This window comes from Lissotriton vulgaris, chromosome 1_1, assembly GCF_964263255.1.
Source record: "Lissotriton vulgaris chromosome 1_1, aLisVul1.2, whole genome shotgun sequence".
In the NCBI taxonomy this organism is placed as follows: domain Eukaryota; kingdom Metazoa; phylum Chordata; class Amphibia; order Caudata; family Salamandridae; genus Lissotriton; species Lissotriton vulgaris.
In genome coordinates, this window is record NC_141685.1 from 1,908,930,164 (window position 1) to 1,908,955,912 (window position 25,749).

The window sequence follows — 25,749 nt, forward strand, 5'->3', positions numbered from 1 at the left end:
TTTCCCCCAATTCGAAAGGATTGAGACGGTGGTGGGACTGGCTGGAGTAAATGGTCACTGGCGGCCGCCAGCGCCCTTCTTGGCGGATTTGCCTCTAAAGGACGACCTCCCATAGGACGACTGACGGGACTGTTGTTTTTGCTGGGGCTGGTTCCTGTTGCTGTAGGAATAGGACGACCGATTTTGGTAGGAACCCCTGTAGGAGTACTGACCTCTGGAGCGGCCCCCCCGAAAGGATTGGTTCCGAGACTGGAGGGAGCCCAGAGCCCTCGCCGTATCGGTGTCTTTCTTGATGGCCTGGAGCGCTTCGTCTATCTTCTCTCCAAAGAGGAATTGTCCATCGAACGGCATGTCCAGCACCTTAGATTGGACCTCCTGCCGAAAGGACGTTGCTTTGAGCCAGCCTTGGCGGCGGAGCACGGCAGCCCCGGCCAACTGGCGGAATCCCGTCATGGCTGCGTCGATGGCGCAGTCGATAATTTCTGCCGCGGAGTTTTGTCCTTCCGCTAGAAGAGCTTTCACCTCGTCCTGGACCGCGGCTGGCAGACTTTGTAGATAAGGAGCTATGTCTTCCCATAGCTGGCGGTTGTAGCGGCCAAGGAGGGCGATGGAATTCGCTACCTTGATGGTCATGGCGGACGTGGTAGAGAACCGTTTGCCTATGGTGTCCAGCTTCCTTCCTTCCTTGTCAGGGGGCGCGGACAGCGGCGAGGAAGGGTTGCGGGATTGTTTTTGGGCCGCCTGAGTCACAACCGAGTCCGGTTTGGGGTGGCCGGTCAGGCAGGCAGGTGCGGTGTTCGGGGCCTTATATTTCTTGTCCAGGCGCGGAACCACCGCAGGCACCGAAGCAGGCGTGAGCATCAGCTTCTTGCCCTGTTCCCACAGAAAGTCTATAAGTGGAATAGACTTGGCCAATTTCTGGCTGTGTTCCTTGAAATCATGGAGGAAGCATTCCGTTTCCGCGGATTCCACTGCCATGTGAAACCTCTTTGCAGCTCTGTCCACCAGTTTGTGGAAACCTCCCACGTCCGCCGCCTCAGAGTGGCGCGGTCGCGGGGATGCCGGGGTAGACGAATGGTGTGATGACGCAGCATCGGCATCGTCGTCTCTGGGGTCCGAGGCGGCGTCTTGCACCTCGCCTTCCTCTAAGTCCGTCTCCTCCTCCTCGCTTTCCGATGAGTCCTCCGCGTGAGTTTGCGGTCGAGTGCGAGGATGGGGTTGGTTCCGAGGACGGGCCTGGGGAGCGGAGGGTTGCGAGGCCGATGGTTGCGCTTGGGTGACCGGCACCTGGGTGCCGCTGTCGGCGTCCGGGAACCGTTGTTTATAGTCCTGCACCAGGGATTTCAAATCGTTGACCAGAGACAGTGGCAAACAGATCATCGGGGTGTTCACCGTGTCGACGTTCAGGGAGCGCCCTTGATATATAAGTTCGTCCCGGATCTCGTGGACGTCCTGGTGTTCCTCGTGATCCCCCTGTTCTTCGTCTGACTCCTCACTCTGGAGTGTCTCCTGTTCTTGCTCGGGTGCCAACTCCACCGTTGGGTGAACCGAGGGCGTTGGAATCGAGTGAATAGAGACTTCGACCAATCTCGATTCTTTCCAAGATGGCGCCGGGGTCTCTTCCGACAACGTGCGTGAAGATGGCGCGCCCGCCGTGTGTGTTGGTGACTTGGGCACCTCCGTTAGGGTCGATGGCATCAAATTTTGCGGGGATAAGAGTTTCGCCGTCTTACTGGTGGCAGGGCCTTGGACTTGAGATATCGTTGTCGAAGGCGTGCCTTTTGAACCTGACCTCGACCGTTTAGGTGACGATCCTTCGGTATGAGATGTTTTCGGCGAAGGCGTACCTGTAGATTTAGACCTCTTAGGTGACGAAGACTTTGTATTCGTACTGGATGAAGGTTTCAGAGGAATGGTCGAGGAGACCGGTGCGCCTGAGGACGCAGTGGTGGTCGTCGTGGCCGTCGCGGAGGGCGATGAGGCCGTAGTGGTCGACACAGTGGTCGTGACCGAGGTAGTCCGCTTAGTAGATGGAGCGGGCTTCTTGAACCTCTGGCCATCCTTAACAGACACGGAGGAGGTGGTGGAACGTGCCTCCGAAGGTTTCCTGTGCGCCTTCTTAGGAGGAGTGTCTGTCTCTCCAGGGGACTGCACCCTGGGTCTCTTCTTGGAGACTTTGGAGGTCGCGGAGACACTACCCTCGGAAGATTCCAGAGTGTCTCGGACCTTAAGCCTGTCGAGCCATTCGCGGAGGCGAGTTTCCCTTTCCTTAACAGTCTTCTTTGGGAAGGCTCTACACACCCTACACTTGTCAGTGACGTGGTCAGGGTACAGGCAATATAAGCACAGGTCGTGCTTGTCCTCCGCTTGAATCCGTTGCTTGCCGCAGGAGGAACAGGCCCTTAGAAGGGCTTTCTTCTGCGAGTCCGCCATGGACGAAGCTTTCTTATCAGATTCCGACATGTAGTCGAAGATAGGATATATATCCTTTCCGTACAAAGTGTACTTCAGCGAAGTTTGAGACTTCGAAGCCAGGAAAACCTGAAGAGCTCAGGTTGGAGACTCCCTAGCACAACGTGCGGTAGAAAATCTGAGGGACTGAGGCTCCTCCCGGGAAGGTTCTAGAGGGAGGTCGGAGCTGATTGGCTAACGATGAGAGTTCGGTCCTTTTTACATAAGGACGTGGAAAGGCCCCAAAGGGGAGGCCCTTCGGCCTATATTCTCTATGTATGTCCTTAGGACATTACTTTTTTATGTACCGGAGGCTCCCGTCTCGGCGACGGGGAATGATTCAGGCATGTGAATCTATGAAAGACACCCAAATACTGGATAACATTCAGTTTAATGTGAGATATTTACAGTGCCATTCAAGCGGTGAATTTTATTTAATCACTTCACACGTTCACACTGAATTTGGTTGGATAGGTACACCTGTGTTTATTAGGAGGTACCTTAGGTATATATAACAAGCATTGGCATAGCCAATAGGTCTTGCCTTTGGGACCTTATACGTTTTTAGCCATGCAACAGTTGATGTTGTTGCACCAAGGAAATTGAGCTGCATAACTAAATACTTATAAGGTCCCAAAAGCGAGACCTATTGGCTATGCCAATGCTTGTTCTTCTTATAGGCAACTTGCCAAACCTTTCTTTAAAAAAAATTTAAAGGCTTTTTTAAACAGCGCAACATGTCACCTTCATCTTAAAAAATGGACCAACACTCATTCCCCAAACGGCATTGCATGTGTATACTTTGTAGCATTTGTTTGCTTAACAAACGCTTTAGGAGGGCGCCTGCTCCATGTAAATGTAATGCGGTCTTTAAGGGCTTCTCTGACTGCATGAACATACATTGCAACAAAATGGCTAACTAACCACAGGAAAATAACAGGAGGAGGGAGGGAGAGGAGGAAGTGGATTCTGTCTCCCCTAGCAATTTATCTAAACAAAAAGGAATCCACTCTGGTAGTGGTGGTGATCCCTACAGTGGTGGGGAGCACACAGTGTTGTTTTAAATACCCCTCACACACCAACAGGCCCCTTGGTGTCATGCTTCATCATCGGGGTCTTCGCACCCCTCTACGGGATGCGGCGTGCTACCAGAGTGGATGCCTTTTTTGTTTAGATAAATTGCTAGGGGAGACAGAGTCCACTTCCTCCTATCCCTCCCTCCTCCTGTTATTTTCTTGTTCTAGACAGCGCACCGCTGTGGGAGCCCCTCCCTAATAACTTGGACACTTATAGACAATCGCCACACATTACACCCAACGCCTAAACCCTTTTCCCTGACCAACATCAGAATGGAGGATGAACACGGCCTTACCTTCAGTGAGGACGATATTGACAGGATTCTTGCGGAAGTGAACCCTTTCGAAGGATTGAGCAACAATGACCCAGGTCCAGCAGTGGCGGACTGGGACGAACTAACAAACTTAAGGAAAGTCCAGATTAGGGCTGCCTTGCATGGTCTCCTAATGAGGGAATATCTTAGGAACAAGATGGCCCCTCAGGGCCTTATAGTAAAAAACGAACCCTTCATTTTTCAAGACGATCTTGTGTTTAAAAAAACCTGGTCCCTGATATCCTGGCACTGTACCAGAGACTGGCTGGTACTGATAGTACAGACAGCCACAAGAAAATCCCCGGAACTGAAGGTAGAAATTCAAAAACTTGAGGTACAACTCAAAGCATTCATTTCACCGGCAGCCCTGAAGAAAGGGTTGGAGGAACTTAATCAGCAAATGACTGACTTTGAGGTCACATTAAAGCAAAGCAAGTTTAATAAACTAAAGAAAGACAAAGACCATTTTACGGCAGAGAGGGCGTACCCCTACACAAAAGCTGACTATGTGGCTAATGCAAACATAAGTGACACTGGCAGTGTGAGCTCAGATGGTAGCTCCGCCAGTACCAACTCAGGTGGTTTCCAACAAAGAAAACAAAAAAGGGGAGGCTATCGCCAGCAGAGAACCCAATTACCACGCCAGAGAGGCTGGAGAGGCTTCCAAGGGCCGCCACAATTTAACCCTTACCAAGGCCAATACCAATTCCCTCAATATCAATGCGGCCCACCACCAATGGGACCAATGTACCCACAATGGGGGCCAGACCAAACTGCCACACCTCAAAACCATCAGCCTTTTTTATCGTGGGGCCCAGGACCCCGCAGAGGCAGGAACAAGAAGGGGAACAATGTCACCTGGCAACCGGTGGACGAAGCAGACCCCAGGGTCCACACCAGGAGCATGACAGCGAACCAAGCTTCAACAAGCAAGAGGGGAACCTAGTCATCAACATATATCCCTGGCCCTTAACAGACCTACAGAACAAGGTACTTAATAAAGGCTTAGAGTATGTTCCTACAAACAAACCAGACACGTTCCGCTTACACAAAGAGATCCAGGACTTTGTGAGAACTATTAAGTTGAAAGCATTTTTTAAGAACCAAGAGCTTACCCAGGATCCTTCGGACACGGGTTTAAGGCCTAAGTCAACTTGCACGCCATTGGACAACCAACTTCCCGTTGAAGTCCTGGCATTTGAGAAGGCCATTATGCTTGAACTCAGCAAAATAAACCTCAACCAGAACGTGTTCCAAAATATGAGCAAACGGGAGAACGAGGCGATAAGGGAACTCTTGCTGAACAAACAACTCACTATAAAACCAGCAGACAAAGGCGGGCAGTGGTGATCCAAACGACGACTGCATACGACCAAGAATGTAGGCGACTCCTTTCTGATAGGAGAAACTACCAGATTCTTTCAGAGGACCCTACAGAATCCTTACGTATACAGATAGGGGCAATGATTGAGGAAGCCCTGGCCCACAACTGGCTTACAAAGAAGGAGTCAGAATTTCTGAAAGAAAGAAATCCTCGTACTCCTTACTTTTACACAATACCGAAGGTCCATAAGAGCCTACAAAATCCACCTGGCCGTCCAATTGTGTCCGGCATTTCATCTATACTAGAACCATTATCCAAATTCGCCGACGCTTTTTTGAGGCCTCTGGTACAGGCAACAGATACATACCCGAGGGACACAAAAGCGGTCCTTCAACTACTACAAAATCAATCGTTTGACCCAGACTCGCAGATGTTGCTGAGCCTTGACGTAGAGAGCCTCTACACCAGCCTTCCACATGATGAAACCCTCCTAATCATTGAGGAGGTGCTCCATTCCAACCTATGGAAATACCAAACCCCGCGAGGAGTAGTAATGGAGTCAGTGCTTAATTTGTAAAATATGAAGTCCAGGTGCTCAAATTTTTGTAGGAGGCCACACCCACGCCCCATGGCTCCGCCCACTTCCTCTGCTGGCTCCACCCATTTCTCCCACTGGCTCCACCCACCTATTTCCCTGAATCGAAAGTGGTATTGGCTAACAATTAAAGACTGGTAGAGGAAGCAGTTGCACAAGACACTCCCAGTTGGCAGCTCACCACTTCCAAAACCACTCCCCGACACTCAGTTAAGCACACCAATGAATGCGAGCCTACTATGCAGGAAGGTCAAACTCCAGTGACGACTGACTGTGTAGTCTATGTTGCAGCATTATGGTACAGCTAGGTTGCTGGGCTGTTCTGAATAACGGCCAATGGACCCATAAAGCCAGCAGCAGTGGAGGAATAACTGCATCCGTGGGCCCACGCTATAAAAAGTAATTTAACATAATGAGCCATTTCTATGCTTTGCAGACAAATATAACACTGAACACTAGTACACAGTTGATTGTAAAAAAACAAGAAAAACAAGTCTACCTGAAAGTGCCAGTGTTCAGTGTTATATCTGTCTACAAAGCATTCAAATGGCTTAGTATCCTAAGTAATGTTTTATAGTGTGTGGGGCTCACAGCTTCAGTTCTTCCACCACTGCTACCTGCTTTTAACTTGAAAAAAAAAATGTCTTTCGCCGCAAAAGTTAAAAGCCAGCAGCAGTGGAGGAAGAGCTGCAGCCGTGAGTACCACATACTATAAAATGTTTTTTAGAATAGTCAGCCACTTGAATGCTTTGTAGACAAATATAACACTGGCACACAGCTGATTAGAGAAAAGCAAGATTACCTGAACATGCCACTCAAGGCAATTTTTTGCCGCCAGTACTCAGGGCTCGAGCCAACACTGATGCACACCAAGAAGACAGGACCTATAACGACGAAATTTGCGCTTCAGAGCAGAGTCAAGAGCACTTGCCCAACATCAAGCACCATCCTTGAAAAGGTAAGGTGTTCTCTCAGGTGCTGCTCCTACAACTCAGGGGTAGAGTTATTTGTTAAAATGGGAGTGTCTTCTCCATTGTATCGTAGAGTGCGTGCTTGGCAGCCTGAGACTTAGTGAGCAGAGCGGCTCCTCTAGATCAGCAATGAGGTGCTTGGTAAGAGCCCAAGGGTTATTGAGAGGCCCTTGGTTAGAAGTCCAGCCCAACTGCATTTTTATTATCCTTTTTCTTAACAAATAAAATACTTCCTTTCTGTAGGGACTTTGAAAAAGCTGTGGGGGGAGCATCCACAGCAAGGATCCGGCAGGGGAGACACAGCACAGACATGACAGGCATATTACAAGCAGCGTGGGCCTGGACAGGCACGACTGGTATAGCACTGCCAAAGCAGGCACAGCAGCAACATTAACACCCGCACAGAGCAGTCCGGACAGTTGTCACGCAAGTGGGGAAACTGTGTGAGCAGACATAGTGCAGGTGTAGGGCAGATCCAGAGGGCAGGTAGGGCACATGGAGGCAACCTGCAAAACCTATTATTGTGGATTTTTTTTCCCTCTGGTAGTGGTTTGAAAAACAGATGCATTCAATCAGAACAGTGAAATAATTAGTCCTTTAACAGGGAAAGACAAATCCAACGTCCAACAAAAGGTGATAAAAAAATCTCCCCAAATTTTACCCTGTAATATAAAGTACTCGTGCTGATGTTTCTAAGATATGCAAAGTCACCGCTCTTTGATGGTGGCCTTGTATTTACTAAGGTTTCGCACAGGCAGTCACGGTGCGAAAAGCAATGCAAAATGTGTTGATACACTTATAATTAAAAAGCACGCAAGAGCAGTGCAAAATTGTGCAGCGCTGACAAGTACCAGCGGTACCCATAGTAAATATAAGGCTTCCGGTCCTGTGTTTGCGTAAAATATGGCCAGTGGTCGTGATTATGTGGCTATAACAAAAAACACAAAATCATTGTGCCCGTGGAACCAAACGAACGCTAATTATACAAATTAAGCACTGGGCTTAGTGCAGGTGTAGCAAGGGCAGATAGAGAGGGCAGGCAGGGCACACGAAGGCAACGTGCAGCTAGGAGATGAAGAGAGCAGACAGGACATATGCCCAGAGCATGCAGGCACTGTCTAGACAGAGCAGGCACAACCTTGGCAGAAAAAGTGCAGTGCAATGCAGGCAGAACGATATGACACCACAGAACACACACACAGAGCTGGCACAGCGCTTAGAAAGAAAGCAGAGTGCTGGCTAGTTAGACACAGGCCGCACAGCACAGACAAGAGCAAACTTGGCTCGGGCACCGCTTAATCAGGACAGCACAGGCAGGACAGTGACAGCACAGGCAGGACAGTGACAGCACAGGCAGGACAGTGACAGCACAGGCAGGAACAGCGCACAGCTGCTTAAGGTGAGAGGCAGTACTGGGCTCACTGTTAACTACGACTCTCCTCTTGCCCCCAGGCCTGCTGCGGCCTGCTGCTCCTCTTCTTAAACAGCTGGCATCACACGGAGGCACCGGATGGGCTGCCAGCCCACGCCAATGTGTCTACAAAGCATTCACATTGCTTAACTTGCAAAATAACATTTTATTGTGTGGGGCCCACAGTTGCTGTTCTTCCGCAACTGTAGCTGGCTCTAACTTAAAAAATATATATTTCGCTGCAGAAGTTAAAAGCCAGCAGCAGTGGAGGAAGTACTGCATCCACGGGCCCCACACTATAAAACGTGTTTTAGCATAATGATTCATTTCAAGATAAAACTGCAGTCAAATATCACGGTGGTAAAAGGAATTACTTACTGGCACTGTGGGATGGCCTTTTTCCTTTTAAATAATCTGCGAGGATGAGGCCTGCTGCAAAACATGCTGCTTGCCTCTGACGTCGGATAATGATTAAGGCGGCAGCTGCATGCTGGGCGCCCACGGGTGAAAACACTTCTAATTGGTCGATTCGGGGCACAAACTTGATGATTCGACAAGGAGGGACGGGGCCAGCCTACTAACATGTTTTGCAATTGTTTATTGGTAGTGCGCTATGCTAGCGCGAGCGGCGCTACCAATGAATGACTTGCAAAATGGTGACCTACGCCGAGGCAGGGACCCACGCAGCTTTAATTTCTGGCGGTAATCGTAATGTGTGTGGCTGGTATTTAGGTGGGCGGCGAAACCGCTGCATTCAATTTGAAATCGCTTAGGCACCCGTATTAATGCGCGATATCAGCTCTTCACGGGGTGCGGGAGAAGAAGACTGGAACAGTCAGTGGTACCTACTCTGAGCAGCGCGCAGCCAATAAAATTATTATTCTTACTGTATGTGGACTCAACCAGCGTGTAGACCCGGAGCTGAGAATTAAGTGCCGGTGCTAAGCACCAGAAAGCTCCGGCCCAAATTAAGCACTGAATGGAGTGCATTTCCATAGCACTAACCAAGAACTTCTTTGAGTATGAGGGCACCCTGTATCTGCAACGTCACGGAACCAGCATGGGTAGTACTTTCGCGCCGAGCCTGGCGGTGCTGTACGTACACCATCTGGAACCTACCAAGATCCTCCATCCCAGCAATCCCTTCAGGGGCAAAATTCGCACCTGGCGGCGTTACATCGATGACGTTCTTGTCATCTGGGAGGGGGATGGCCAATCTATTGCATATTTCATGACTTGGCTGAACACACAAAACGCCTTTCTAAAATTCACCCACCAAATTTCTAACGAATCAATGGTGTTTTTGGATTTGAACATCTATCATGAGGCAGGGTTTCTGAAAACAGAGACTCATTTCAAACCCACGGCGAGGAACTGCCTTCTCAGGTTCGACAGTTTCCATCCACGTCACCTAAGAGAAAATTTACCATACGGGCAGTTCCTACATCTACGCCGCAATTGTAGCGTCGTAGCAAAGTATAAATCCCAAGCCGAAGACCTGAGTGAAAAACTAAAACAGAGACGATATCCGGACAGAGTCATAAAGAGTGCAATGAAAAGGGCACGGAATAACAACCGTGAAGCTCTCCTGGAAGATAGAACTCCGAGAGAAAACACAGCCAACAGAACAGTCTGTGTTACAACATACAGTTCAATCTCCAACCAGGTCTCCAAGTTGGTGAATAAACACTGGCGCATTCTGACTAGTGGCACCCTTGAGTTAGAAAAACCTCTATTTGCCCACAGGAGAGGAAAAAATCTAAAAGACATTCTAGTGCACACCAGACCCCCAACCACTGTAATTCAACAAACAAGGTTACAAGGGCTACATGGACACCACCCATGTGGAAACTGCAACAGTTGCCATCTGACTGAGAAGAGTCTGACCCTCACTTTGCAGAATGGCACCAAATGTGAACAACGAGCGTTCATTAACTTCAACAGCAGGAACGTGGTCTACCTCATCACGTGCCCATGCAAAAAGGAGTACGTGGGCATGACCACACGAGCTGTAAAGACTAGAATAAACGAACATAAAAGCAACGTAAGATGCAAAAAATCGACTACAAAGATGGCTGCACATTTTTTGGAGGCACCGCATTGTGTAAATGAACTACACTGGACTGTGATTAAACAACTGTCATCTGATGCTGGTCTATTTGAGAAGGAGCAGAGGTGGGTGTTTCGTCTGGGCACGGACACCACCGGATTAAATGACTCCATTCCATGGAGCCAACTGCGATGATCAACTCTATCTGTTCATAATAACATACTTCCTTATAGCAGGATATTGGCGCAACCCTTAGATAACCCGGGTCTCAGTTATTGACCTCAACCCTTATGTAAACCAATTTCCAGTATTGAATCAAACCAGTATCCCCTCTGATATCATATCACATCGATCTTTCTTAACAATATTTGTTATTGTAAGGATGGTCCAACTACCATCGGTGATATAAAAAAAAAACACTTTCTTTAAAAATGCCCGGGATCCCATTGAATCCCTGCGGTCCCTTCCGCGCATGCATGGGTAACTAGCGTTACAACCCGCGCATGCTCACTGTGCACGGGATCGCAAAGCTGAGACGCCACCTCTCCGCACATGCGCGGTTCGATTCGGCACACCCGCCACGCGCGCGCAGGACCGGACTTGATTCCGAAGGACTAGGTCCTTCTTTGGGCATATTCCGCTTTCAATTGGGCACTAATTAGAGCGATTACTGGTATTATATAAGGGACTAGGTTAGTGCGACTCGACACACAGTCGGAGCCGCGTTGAGGGGAAGACAGCCTACCAGGCTTTGCAGTAACCATGAGTTTGTCCTTGGAGTATAGAGGCATCTACTTCTCACTGCTTTCCTGAGAAACAGCATCTTAGATCCTTAAACCTAGCTGTTTTGACATCCTACAGGTTGCTACATTGAGCAGGAAGAAAAAAAACCCCAATACCACGCTTTGGCTCATGAGGGCATTTAGCCTTTGTCCATAAGCAAGCACTGTATATATGCATAAATATGTTTTTTCCTTCCATTATTTCCATCCTAGGGAATCTCATGGCGATTATATTCTCAATCAATGTGTGTTCTTGTCTAGGTGTATGTCCATGTCCTTTTTTCTTTTACAGGGTTCTTGGACCTCATTTTGGGTTCTTCATCACCCTCCTATGTATTAGCATAGGCTTTTCTGAACATCAATGTCAATATGTGATGTTATGCTTTATGATGTTTTTTGTTCATTCACAGGTTCTGTACTATTAACGCCAATTGGGCGCAACAGACTTCATTTATTATATCACGATTAGGTACATTTCACCCTTTTCTATTTTTGTAGAGCACACTTTGACATCTACATTTTCATGTGAGTAAGGTGAGGATAACTGTGCATATCCTCGTCCTGAAGAAGGAGTTTCTTCACACTCCGAAACATGTTGACGCACTTTTGAGATTGACGTACCCTAACTAGTACCAAACAACCTCACCCTGCACTTTTTTTACCATCACTTTCCATCACCTCACCACTCGGACTTATTTCCTTCACACACATCAACACATAGTCCACCTTCAGTGCTCCTTCGTAGTCGTGAGTCGTAGCACGCCGCATCCCGTAGAGGGGTGCGAAGACCCCGATGATGAAGCATGACACCAAGGGGCCTGTTGGTGTGTGAGGGGTATTTAAACAACACTGTGTGCTCCCCACCACTGTAGGGATCACCACCACTACCAGAGTAGATTCCTTTTTGTTTAGATAACTAACCACAGGACCTGGACAATTAACAGAGCCTAAAACCATCTGCTCGTAAGTCAACTTTATTTTTAGCAATAATGCCTCTACCTTCACTCCCTTGTACCCGCGCATCCTTCAGTCCACCTGGCTGCTGTACACCACTCGGGACTGCAGACGAGGAGTTGGCCAGGTGGTGTGTGTTTGACACGTGCATGCCATGGCATGGCATGTTGTGGCATTTCAATGCTTCCGAGTAATGCTTAAGTTCAGTGCTAAAATGAATACACCAGCGATCTTTCGACAAATGCACGTTTTAAGTTGGCGCATTACCTATATGATTATTTTTTTCATTCATTCCATCCTGTTGTAATTTTTCTATTTGTACTTTGTTCCCTTCCTCCACTAATTCGCCATGCCACTTCCCTTCTTTCCCACAACTGTCCTACATACGATTTCACTTCCTCAGCGCTTCCTGCTTACACATACGCTCCCATACGTTAGAGTGCACTTTATTTCTTTAAAAAAGCACTTCACTGCAAATAAAACTACATATATACAAAAACGGAGTCATTTATAACACCAATAGCTCTAACTTTACAAATACGAGACCTATTGCGTTGCAAATGCTTGTTTCTTTTACTGTCAAAATTAATTCATAATACATCAAGTTCATTAATCGAAACATTAACTTTGGGTCCTCTCTTCTCACACCAACCTTGCTTCTCTCTTTGTCCCAACCATTCACAAAGATAGAGCATTAAAGGAAGGGATGAACTAAGTTTCAGCCCTAGCAAGAACAGGTATACAGTGCTATTTACAAAGGCACATGGCCAATGGAAAACATGGATGAAAAAAGCATTAATTCAGCTTTGATGATGGTGTGATTGAAGTACGGTAGGGAAACAGAGGACACAAGCCATTGTGGTACAGAAGAGGAAAGGCAACTGCTACAGGACAATACAAAGAATGGGGAGGAGAAACTGACTCAATTAGTCCCCTGGGCCCAAAGACAAGCTGAACAATAGGGTCCAATCCCTGGCAGCCCCCTACATCAGCAATCAGAGACCCATTCATGGTGGCACTGGACAGTGTTGAAAAATCAATTACCCATTTAGATGGAAAGCTTGGTAAATTGATTGTGTGGGTGAGATGGCTTGATTGAAAAGATCTCTTTGCACCAAGATGGTTTTTTTAGACCTGTCAGCCTTAGGGTGGTATTACCCCAAGTGTTTTGCCTTACTCCTTCATTTGTTTTGCTGATCATATTTGCTTTGGCCTTATGACTCTGTGCACTTTACCACTGCTACCAATGCTAAAGTGCATGTGCTTACTCCCTTAGACATGGTAACATTGGTTTACAACCAACTGCCACGTTTCATTTACTTGTTAGTACCTAGAAAAGTGGTACTATGTGTGCCCAGGGCCTGTAAATTAAATGCTACTACTGGGCCTGCAGCATTGCTTGTCCCACCAACTTAAGAAGCCTTTTAAACATGTTTCAGGCCTGCCATTGCAGCCTGTATGGGCTGATTTAAAATGCTTTTTAGACCAGGCAAAATAAACATTTTACCAGGCTTAAACCTTTCTTTTTAATACACATAAGTCTTACCTAGTGTAGGCCCTAAACAGCCCATAGGGCAGTGCGCCGTGTATTAAAAAAATGGAACATGTACTTTTAACTTTCACATGTCATGGTAGTGCAAAACTCTTAAATTTGCTTTTTACTACTGCAAGGTCTACCTTGCTCATAAGTTAACATTGGCTACCCTATTACATTTAATAAGAGAGAAGTTTCAATTGGGAGCAAGTAGGAATGCCAAGTTCAGTGTCAAGAATTGTAATTTGAAACCCTCTTTAATGATTATGTCGGATTTTAAGTCGCAATTCTGAAAATGCCGCTTTTAGGAAGTTGGCGTTTCTTGTCCCAACCATTCGGTCCCTCCAGCCTGTATCTTGGGTCACACAACTTGTCAGTTGTTCTTTTTGTACAGCTTCCGAAGTGTGAGACAAAGGAGGAATATGTGTTGTCAGGATGGACCATCTCTGACTTGAGGGGAAGGAGCTCCACCTACCACACTTGCACAATATAAAGGCTCTGCCCAGCACACAAAGGGTTTGACACTAGCCTTTTGTGCCCCTGGACAAGCTGCGGCCCGGGAAAGAGGGCAGGAAATTCCAAACACCTCTGGGGAAGGAAATCTCCAGAACCTTGTCCTACTTCAAAGCTGGCACTAAGTATAAATATTGGACCCTCAGACTCAACTCTTCAGTATGCCATCTTGACCCGTGGAAGACTCAGAAGGACTGCTATGCTGCTCTGATGCACTAAAGAATGCTACTCTGCTGCCCTGCTACTCTGCTGCCTAAGGGAAAAGGGCTGGACCTGCATTTTAAACCCGGTACCACCAAAGTGAATCCAAGGGCTAGTTGGCTGGTCTCTTGATCATAGCCTCAAGAACAGAAAAGGCTCTAACCACCTTGTCTCTTCCTGCTGCGAATCTTGCCCCCAGAATGTGCCAGCCAAGGCACATTCTGGGGGCAAGATTGGAAGTGGGCCCGAAGGTGCTCTGCCAGTCCAGCTGTGGTCAAAGCAGAACTTTGCATTGCAGCACCGCATCAGAACTGCTGGTGCGCAAGGTCTCTTTGACGCAGGACTTTGCATCACAGTCATGCTACTCCTAAAAACCGCCACTGAACGACACACCCTAGATGCAGGACCGCACATCGTAGCCAAGCACTTTCCCAGAATTGCCGCTGTATGATGCATCCTTGATGCAGGACCTCCCATCGCAATCCACAGCCCATTAGACACGCTGCTGCACAATGAATCCTCCACAGTGGATCTCGCAACGCTCTTTAACTCGGATTTCAGGGACTTTGTTCCATCTGGTCTAATTTGGGCCCTGTATCCAACCTGCGATCCATTGTGGTCGACCTGATCTTTGTCTCGGTCCAGCCGACCAGATAACCACAGTTGGCGCTTTGTGCTTCTAGGCACTCTTTTCACTTACATGTTTGAAATGGCCTATCTCTAGATTTTATTTTGGTTTCGGTCTAAAATAATTTATCACATTTTACTATATTTTTTTCTAAATGAGTGTGGGATTTTTCTTATGTTGTGTTTTCCTTTCATTACTGTTTGAAGTGCTGCATAAATACTTTACACATTGCCTCTAAGTTAAGCCAGACTGTTTTGTGCCAAGCTACGAGAGTTGAGCACAGGTTAATTTGGGGTTTGCTTGGGTTTAATCCCGAAATGAATTGTGGTTGATGCTCGAGTAAGGTTTCGACCCCCTCAATCAGCAACCCAATTTTCTACAGGGGTGATGGGTCAAAACTTGCTAGTGTGACTTAAAAACTGTTCATGAGTATTTAGCAAAACAAAACCTTCGCACACAGGATGGGGGTGCTGGAAATCTGCCATTCTAAAACTAGATCAGAGTATTGGGATTCCAGGTGGGTGCTGAAGAAGAGGACCGAACATTATTTAGTGACTCCATGACCCAGGTGGTAATAGTCCCAATATGTAGAAAAAGCCACAGGCTCAAATCCCGCAGTAGTCCAACCACAAAGGAAGGTAGAGGAGCTTGACTAATACTTCGGGAGTCTTATGATTATGGCTGACTTTTCTATTGTCAGAATCAATACTTTCTCTTTCCTAAAATTAATGTCTTACTTCTAATATAGTGCATTGTGACTGATGGTGGTTGATGCTCTTACTTTCATTTTGCTGATACGCTAGCACTTCAAAGGAAGAGAGACATCTACTATAAAATATTCAGAGTTGTACTTCACAGACAACTTTATAAGCTGTGTACCACTGGAATGACAAAGTCCCATTTTATCTTGTTCCTGTAACAAGAGAATTTTCCCCAGCAGAACTGGCTTCCCCAGGGTGTATGTTGCAAGTAATTTGAGAGCGTTTGGGGAGTGTTTATGGTGCAACTACAAACAATGACAGTGCGGTACAAAGCATACTTCAATGTGACTTACTAAGCTAAGAACACTGGCTATTTATGAAAGACTTACCAATCTGTTGCGTGTCTGGATTAAAGTCAACACTAGTAATTGCATCTTTGTGACCTTTAAAATGGCGCTGCAATGCAGGATCTTCCTATAAAATTAAGATGTTTAGAATTAAACTACAGTTTCAAAATGCAAACTAATACTATATTATTCACAGGAGAGAAGGTAATTAAGAATACAAAACTGTCAGCAAATTGAAATAAGTCAAATAGACATGAAGAGCTATGCTGAGAAACGATCTATCATCCTCTTCAATGGGAATTATCTACATTGAGTAACTTTAGCATTTGAAATCTTTATTTTAAAAATATATATTTTTATTATACATAATCAGAAAGTAGCAAATGCCAATCAACAACCATATCATAAAACAGTTAATACAGTACAAAAGGGTAGCTATTAATTAAATAGATCATAAAAACGTTAATACAGTATAAAGCAGATTCGAAAAGCAGGAGGAATTTTTTTTAAACCTAAAAATCTAGCTAAAAAACCAAAACCATCCTTTTGTTTTCCTTTATTTTTCTTCTTTCCTTTCCCCCCTTGGGCAGTTACTACAGTACATTAGTATAAAGATCAGCTAGGTCAATTATACATCAGTTAATCCGAAACTATACTCAAGCTTAAAGTCTTGGGACACGAGGAGCTCTAAAAACCCCAATAAATTCTCTCTCATACCACCCTTGCTTCTCTGCTCCATTCGGGGATGTGTGCCCATATCTTCTTCCCCCGGATTCTGGCATAGATAGCCATCTCTTGATTATAAACTCTGAGAAGCCTAGCAAGCCGCATATGAAATATTGGTGGTTCTGCATCTTTCCATCTAGAGGCTAGCATTAACCTGAATAACGCTGTTCCCAAAAAAAGACAATATTCCGGTTCGGTGTTAAGACCCAGGGAGCTATCATACCTCAAAATCAGCAGAGTAGGGGTCAATTCTAATCTGTGACCAAGTAGTTCTTCCCAGAAACCTAGCAGCCCTTCTTTTAATAGTGCCAGTTTGTCACAATCATACAGCATATAAATCAGTGTGGCTGGTCCTAAACCACATCTAGGGCATTTATCATCTGTACTTTTCCCCCATACATACAATTTAGACAGTGTAAAATATAGATTAAATATAGTTTTGTACAGTTGAGCTTTTTAAGTTGTAGATAAAAGTATTTTGGCAGTTAAGGATAAGCCCATATAGATATTCACAGCTGGGTTTTCCAGTTTTGCTGCCCAGGTTGTTTCAGTTTTCTCTAGATCGTCTGGTACATTTTCAAGTAGCAGGCTATAAACGTTCCTGATTCTGCTAGATTTCCTTATTATAGCTTCCATCAATGGCATCTGGTCTAATTTAATCGTAGATCTACCTAAGGTAAGATTGCTCCTATTCTGAACAAATTTAAAATATTGACTATCCGGTATACCAAAAACCTGCTGAAGACTAGAAAATTGAAAGTCTTGCTCTCCCCCGAAGATGTCCCCAATCATTCCTACACCATACCTTTCCCATTTCTTCATTAACCTTGGATGGAAATAGCGATGAACGCCACAGAGGGGTATATCTACAAATCTTCAGGATTGCCATACATTTAGAGACCTGTTTCCATATTTTCAATGAGCTACAGATTATTTTGAAACATGCCTTCTTGTAATAACTCAGCTCTAATTGTCTCATTAGCACCTACAGAGCTTCATTCCCTATAGAGTTCATAAATTGTAGGTATTCTCAGGCCTTGCTCTAATTCATTATTACTATCCACTACAAACAGGGAGACCATCTCATGGAGAAGGGCTGCCCAGTAATGTAGGGTAATAATGGGAATTGCAAGACCGCCCCAATCTTGTGGTAAAGCCAGGTATTTTAGAACCCTCCTGACCTTCCCGTAGTGCCATATAAAGTTAGAAAAAGTGGACTCCAGCGCCCTCAATATACTATCTTGCACAGCAAGCGGTATTGCACGAAACAAATAAAAAAAATTCGGTAGCATGGTCATTTGAAAAAAAATCCCTCCCCCTATAATAGACAGATGTAAACCATTAACTCTCCTTAAGTCCATTGCTATTGATTTGATGAGAGGTTCAAAGTTGCATTCAACAATTTCGTCCAACTTAGCGCTTACTCAGACCCCAAGATATACTGCTGAATCTGTTCGCCTAGGGCCATTAAAATCTATATTGTCTGTGCATATAACAAACTTTTTCTCTTTGATCAGTCAATATCCAGAGAGGAGCCCATAACTCTCGGCAATCTTAACTATTTCCTCGATTGCCTCAGCTGGATTTGTGGTTAACACCGCAACATCATCAGCGTATGCCAATACTTTGGTCTCATACCCCCTAGTTATTATTGGTTTAATCTTCCGGGTCTGTAGGAGCTTAACCACTAGAGGATTAATATATAAAGCAAATAAAATTGGGGAGCAAGGGCATCCTTGCCTGGACCCCCTTGATATAATGGTATTACTAGATTCTTTCCCCATGAGTTGCAGTAGAGCTCTTGGTTGACAGTACATTGCCATGATTGCCTTTATAAACTGGGATCCAAAACCGTTCAGCTTCAATATCCCCCATAAAAACTCCCAGGACACCCGGTCGAAAGCCTTTTCGGCATCAAGGAAAATCATAGCCATCTGGCCCCCCATCTCGGTTATGATGTCAAAAAGAGAAATAACCCGGCAAATATGGTTTGTTGTTCCTTTACCAGGGATAAATTTGTGTTGCAGGGGAAAACCAATTGTTCTATAACCCTCCTTAGCCGATTGACTCAGAGACAAAAATGTATTCTAAGATTCTGGCCAATCAAGGAAATTGGCTGATAAGAAGATGGATTATCTACTGGCTTCCCTTTTTTGGGAAAGATTATGATGTCCGTCTCTTTCCAGGACTCAGGGGGGCTTCCATTAGACTGCACACCCCTAAGCAGGTCAAGTAGAAGAGGTGTTATAACTATTCCTAGGATTTTGTAAACCTCCAATGGTATCTTGTCGAGACCAGCAGCTTTCCCGGGTGCCATTCCTAGCAACGCTGAATGAACGTCCTCTAGAGTGATTTCTTCTTCTAGCTCTTCTTTGATTGGCCAATCCAGGCCCCCACTGAGTTTGGTGCTAGTCACCAACCGTGCTATATCCTGTGCGACTTCTGCTCCACCTTTGTTAATATCATCTTGATACAGAATTTGACAATAGTTCTTAAACCCTTTGATGAAATCTTCTGGATTGGTATATACTTGTCCGTTTATTTTAATAGAGGGTATTAAATTCAAAGACATCTTTTGACCAGTACGAAGAACTAGCCTCCAACCAACTTGGTCTCCGTTTTCATAAGTGTTAATCCAATGGGACTGATATTCCTCTGCAGATCTCTGTGTTAACCAGCTATTTAGTTCCGCTTTTAAGGCGATTATTTGGTACTGAGTTTGACCCCCCCCCTTGTCCCTGTGTTATTATCGAGATATGCTCCTCCTCTGCCCTTGCCAAGTCCCACATTAGTTGTTAATTCTTGATCTCCTACTGCGTCTTAGCCCTGGCAACAAAACTAATAGTTTCACCTCTAAGAGCGGCCTTAAAAGAATCCCACACAAACCCTCTGCTAGCGCTATATCTATTTATTTAAAAAAAATCTTGCGCCCACTTTAATAAATTCGATATATTCACTATTCACTAGCAATTTCCTATCAAACGTCCAATAACTCTGTGATCTCTTAATGCTTAATAATTAAATTGAATTCTGGTTTGCATCTAGCCAGACACACCATCCAGATATTCTTTAGCTTTAACTTCTGACAAAAATAACTTTATTTCCCCCCCCAATCACTTTTAGAAGGGCTGGATTATTTAAGAAGGCTTGCGCATTTTTGCCCTGAAATGGCTTAATAAGCTGCCGCAAACTCCACCGCCTTTCGATGGTGGAGTGGCAAAAATAAGGTTGAACAAAATAAGAAATCTTATTCCTGGTTCTCTTTGCTTCTGGCCAAGCTTTCTCAAGAACAGCTTGGCGCAGTAAGAAATTGCCAAAATACACCAAGATGGCACATGGAAGACCCCCTGCCCTTGCTGGCTGCTTCTGTACAAAGGGAACACAATGGCAATGTTGCACCTCTTAAGCCCAGTTCCAATCCATAAGTTCCTGGAGCGTATCTCATAACAGGTCCACCACATATGAACAAACATCAGCCCCCTCTACCCCCTCGGGGACCTAAAGCACCCGCAGGTTGCTACTCCGATGGCGGTTCTAAAACTTCTCCAGCTTTCACTTGATGTCAATTAGCTGTGCCTCATGCAAATTTACTAAAGTTTGGTTTGTTGCAAGGTCTGATTCAGTAGAGACTATGGTTGAGGTATCATGTAGGAAAACCTGCTCACTGCCACCCATATCAGCCTCGCCTGATTTGCCTGTGTTAGGAACCTTTCCAACCTTTCCAGCCATCGGCATATTATTCACCTCACCCCCAGTAACAGTCAAAGGGAGAGGGGGTTGTCCCCAGGCCTACCTTCAGTATCGACCAGGCCCCAGTCTTGACCGTCAGTCTCCAATGCGAGGGGATTCTCTTCCTCACTCCACTCCTCTCGCTCCTCCCGAGGCACATCCTCAGCATTTACTGCCGTCTCGGGGCAGGCCTTGCCCTGAATCATCTCCTCATGACCCGGAGCTGGTTTCCCGGTCGGACCCCTCAGCAGATCAACCACTGAAGGGCTGGCCAGGCGACCTTTCAGAGCATTAAAAGGCAAGGGTGTCCCACGAGTTAGCCACAAAGGTGGTACAAAGTGTACTAGTGGTGCCGGGCTTCTTGTTATTTAGCAATACCAATCACACAGATATAAGCAGAACAGGAAATCAATTCACTGGACATAGGCCAACCATTATGGACATTTATCAAAAAAACACAAATTATACCAATGTAGCACACATATTACTTACCTTTCAGAGCAGCCCCGCCTCTTCCTCTTTTTTCCGGGTTTGAGGCGGCTGCTGTCCCTCGACGCCCTTGTCTCTGCGTCTGCGTGGGTGACCCCCCGCTCCTGACACCACGGTCTCCACGCTTGAGTTGCCATCCTCCGATAGTCCCCACAAAGCCAGACGGAACGTTCTTGCTTTAGCAGCCCCGCTGCCATCTTGGGACCCATCTCAGCAGTCCCAGGAGACCCAGCTTCAGCTCCGGACGCCGCTGCCAGGTAAGATCCCTTGAGGTGATTTGTGGCAACCTCTGATATTATTTTGCTGAAATGCCGCAGCACCGCCAGCCCAATAACAGTTCCCAGTAAATGTAAATAGCTCCTGCTTGTCCTTGGGGAGTGCTGTAACTCAGAGCTACTGATTGCTGGGTTCATCACTCCGTGCTTCTCAGTGCAGCATTTTGAGCTTTCGACTCTCTGCTGATCTGTGTGCACCTACGGTCTCAAGCGAACTCCATCTTGCCTCGATTTGCATTAAAATCTTTAAGGACATTGTTTCACTTAATGATTGAATATGAGCTTTGTGGCTTTTACTGCAGACTTTTCCAAGAGGCACAGTTTCCAGCTCATTTGACTATGCCCCTCAAAGACTATTTCCTTGTCAAACTATTTATTGAATATTTATTTCATTTAGTAATAGGCAACGGAAAAGGCAATAGTTCTCGCCTACGCAAGATATACCGGCTTTATCAGTGTCAAAAGTCGGTCAAAGCTGGCTGCATCCTAACTTTTTTTTTTTACTTTGTACCATGCTGCACAGCTGGACAACAAGGCAATAAACTGACAGTCAAACAGCTCTATTATTTGGTTTTGTCGATGTTTTTAAGCTATGTAGTAAAGCAGCACAGCTGCCGTGTAGTGTGGTTAAAAAGTAAAAAGAAAAAAAGAAGAAAAAAAAACATGTAATGCAACCAGGGTTGACGGAGTCTTTTAAAAAAAAGATTTTTTGTACTTTCAGCCACACTGCATGGTAGTCAGGGTGCTGTACAGTTGATATTGTCAAACATATAGAATTACAATTAAGATTCACTAGGAAAGAAGCAGAAAAGAGTAATAAAGGGAGCAAAACATCAGATCATGAAAGAGATCCAGCACAGAACACAACTGTGAACATATTAGCAGATTAATAATCTTCTCGAGAACATACCATGAAGATAGGGTTCAGTGACCCAGATATAACTCTAGTTGGTCACATTGATAAAGAGGTATGTGGTAAATGAAGATGCAGAGTAGCCAGTCGTAAGGTAAAACAGGATGAAGTATATTCACATGGTGGGAGACTCAAGATACAGGTAAAGGTGGTTATAAGGAGCGCCTACCAGGAACAGCATCCTTACTGATCAGCCCACACATTCAACTGATACTCTATCAAACCACGCACAAACCAGCATTCTAATTGCATCAGTCACTCTGGCTGATCAGCAGGGGACATAACACTGACGAAAAAATGCATGGCAAAGATGAAGATACCACACACCTGCCTTCTTTATGGAAACATTGAAAATAGAAATCAAAGTAAGACAGTAATACACAACATCAATCAAGATGAGAAAGAAGCAAGAGTGTACAAATTCAATCACGCAATACATAAAAAATAAAGGACCAGAGAAGATAATAATGATAGAAGGATAAGACTAACACATACAAACATCACTCGGGAGAAACACCCACACTCTCCCCCCACCACAGACAATAAAATATGGAGGCACAACAGAAGTTACACCTCATAATACAGTTGTAGACTGCATCATGGTACAAGGGTGCAATGTATGTGCCTCAATGGGTGCCATACACCTGCCTAATAATAAAGTGCAGATCATATGCCCCAGTGAGTGCAACACTTATGCCCCATCTACAAGGGTGCAATCTGTGTGCCCTAATGGGTGCCATACACCTGCATAATTATAAAGAGCAAAACATATGCCCCTGTGGGCGCAACACCTATGACCCATTCATAAGGGTGCAATGTGTGTGCCCCTACCGGTGCCATACACCTGCCCAATATTAAAGTGCGAAATATAGGCCCCAAAGCAAAATGTTTGGGCACAATGTAAATGCCCTATCACCAACAACAGTAAGCAGTTGTAAAGTATGTATTTGCTTGGGTTGTGGTAAATGAAGATGCAGAGTAGCCAGTAGTAAGGTGAAAAAGGATTATGTATATTCACAAGGCCCACTGCAATTTGCCAAATTTGATCCCTCTAAATCCTCTGCATGCCCTAAATACGGTTCGGTAAACGCCGACTGTGCCCATATGGCCTGGTCCTGCATGAGGATCCTCTCTTTTTGGAAGGAGGTGTTTCAGACCCTTGCCGTTATCATTGACGCTCCTCTGCTTCCTCCTCCGCGTCTGGCCCTCCTTGGTCTAGTTAACCGCATCAAGCACTGTTATCTGCTATTCATAGCTACTGCCCTGTTGTTAGCCAAAACAGAAGTAGCTCTCCACTGGGGGCAAAATCTAGTCCCCAAAGGACTAGAGTTTGCCTACTGTTGTCTACAAACAGAGATTTTCTCCTCCCTCCAACCTCCCACCTCCAGACCGCAAGATATATGGTGCATGTACTGTCCCCAACTGCAAAGAGCCCTTGTAGCGTCTCAGGTCCCAACCCCGAAGCCCATTCTCGTATATCATTCCCCCTATCGAGACTAAACTATTAACTTCAAAGCATTCGTACATTGTTGTCGGCTCCCTCAGTTCTGTTATTAAGCATGGCAACCTACTCCACTGCTGCCTTACTTTATCTGGAAACAATAAGATACATGTATTCTCTAACCTTGACATAGTGCTAGCATCACTTCCCCCCTCCCTGGTATTGTGGAACTTTTTATTTGCGATTATTTTGTTTGATGTATATTTTATCATTAGTTTATCTTTTGTACAAATTTATCTCATCACAATTTGTATCTTTCTATAGGTACATGGTCAGATATTACGCTCTGTTTATTGATACATATGTATTGTTTAATTGTATTTTTGTCTTTCAGTCATATTGAAGAAAAAAAAAAGGTTTATTCACAAAGTAGGAGTCTCAGGATACAGGTAAAGGCGGTAATAAGGAAGCCCCACCAGAAGCAGCGTCCTCGCTGTTCAGCCCACACACTCAACTGACACTCTACCAAACCATGCACACACCAGCATTCTAATTACACCACAGTCACACTGGCTGAGCAGCACTAAGAAAAGAATGCATGACAAAGAGGAAGATATCACAAAGGGCTTAGGCCACAGTATCAGAAAAAATGCACAGTCAAAAAAGCATGGATAAGCCACCCGGAAAAAGGGGGGGGGGGGGGGGGAGAAGTGTTTACACATAAATAGTACAGTACAATCAGTGGAAGGACAGCAATCAAGCTGAAGCAATCAGTCCTTGATCCAAGCTCCAGCCAAAAGAATACGAAGTCAAGCTGGCACACGCCCAATTACAAGGCAGAAAATGCAAGTGACAATGAAGCCAAAGAATGGCAATCCATGGGTGGGCTCCACGTCCCTTGTTGAAAACAATCCTTGTTGCAAGCAAGAGCACAGCACATGTGCAAGCAGCGCATGAATAGTGGAAGGCGAGATCTAAGAAATAGTTGTCTCTTCCATGCCATTTGGACATAAACTGTATCTGGTAAGAGGTTTAGTTATATTGCAGTAGAGTATAAATGTCAGTTAACAGGAAGGAGCTGATTATCAGCTAGCTCACTCAAGGAGATATCAAGCTTAGTTGTTTATTGTTTTCATTCAATTTCAACACTATATATCCAGTTCCTCCTCTACTACCCTTGGCTTGGTTTGAATCATTTATAGCAAACTGTTGGCAGCGAGTTAATTAGGTTTGTGTGTTTCACGTTAAACATTATCATAGCATGATGGCTATGTTAAGGCTCTCTGCTGCCACCAGTCCTCTTAAATATCTACCTAGCCCATTTAACGGTGGAACTCAACTGTATGCAGTGGACACTCAGCATGTAGTAAAGTAAGCTCAGACATAACTATCTTTGCAGTATTAAAGAAATGCCACCTAGCAGATGAGAAAGTCATACTGACTATTTCACTATAAGTTGCTCACAGACCAATTCTTTAGTCTTAAAAGAATATTGCATCAGCAAAAATGAAATAAATAACAAATTAATTAAACGAATAACAGAATTAATCACAGCTGTTGGCGATTGGTCATGGCTGCATTCCATCTATAGTTTCCCACACACTATGTCCTGCAAGATTAGGACAAGGCATATGCAAATCAGTCTTGGCTCGGCTCCAATATCCTGCTCCAAAATAATAGCCCAGTCCAAACCACCAGGTCAGGTCCCATTCAGACAGGAACAAAAGCAGCCCCATGCCAGTATTGGGGGCTTAGTTGTCATCACTGACATATAGCTTAAGACCTGTAGCACAGTCAGCACAGGGTATACGCCTCGGCACACCCGTCACTCGCAGGGAATCTACTACCAAAAGCAACAAAGAGATGCAAGGAATAATTGAATTAGTCTTAGCCACTGGCAATTACTCAGGCCGCATTCCAGTCCAGCATTTTTCATTTACTGTGCCATCCTAGAGAAAGACCATTCATATGCAAATCAGTCTTGGTCCTGCTCAAGTAGGAATAATTCAGCCTGAAGTGCTAGGCCAGGTCTCTTTGAACAAGTTTCTTAATACAGTCCGGCAAACTAAAACCTGTTGACAAGCTTGAATAAATACACACTAGTGTTTCGTGACCATGGAGCATTTTAGTGACCATGGAGCATATGGCAGGTTTACAGATCTCTGCTAAAAGGATGCTATCCAAGAAAGCCATAGTAGCTTCTTTTTAGGGAATGAAATGTATGTATGTAAAATGTAAATGTATGTAAATGTATTTGAGCTTATATAGCGCACAGCTACCCACAAAGGGTTTCCCGGCGCTTGCTTAGGGAACCCGTCCTGTAA

General features: G+C 45.3%; 1 protein-coding gene across 1 annotated transcript in view; it reads right to left on the reverse strand.

The window, feature by feature from the left end:
- The window catches only part of LOC147751376 (uncharacterized), a 204,919-nt gene that overhangs the window by 94,326 nt on the left and 84,844 nt on the right, over positions 1 to 25,749 (reverse strand). Inside the window, exon 3 of the mRNA XM_086933190.1 lies at positions 15,895 to 15,979. Within this exon, the coding sequence (XP_086789316.1) occupies positions 15,895 to 15,979 (85 nt within the window). The remainder of the gene's footprint in view (positions 1 to 15,894; positions 15,980 to 25,749) is intronic.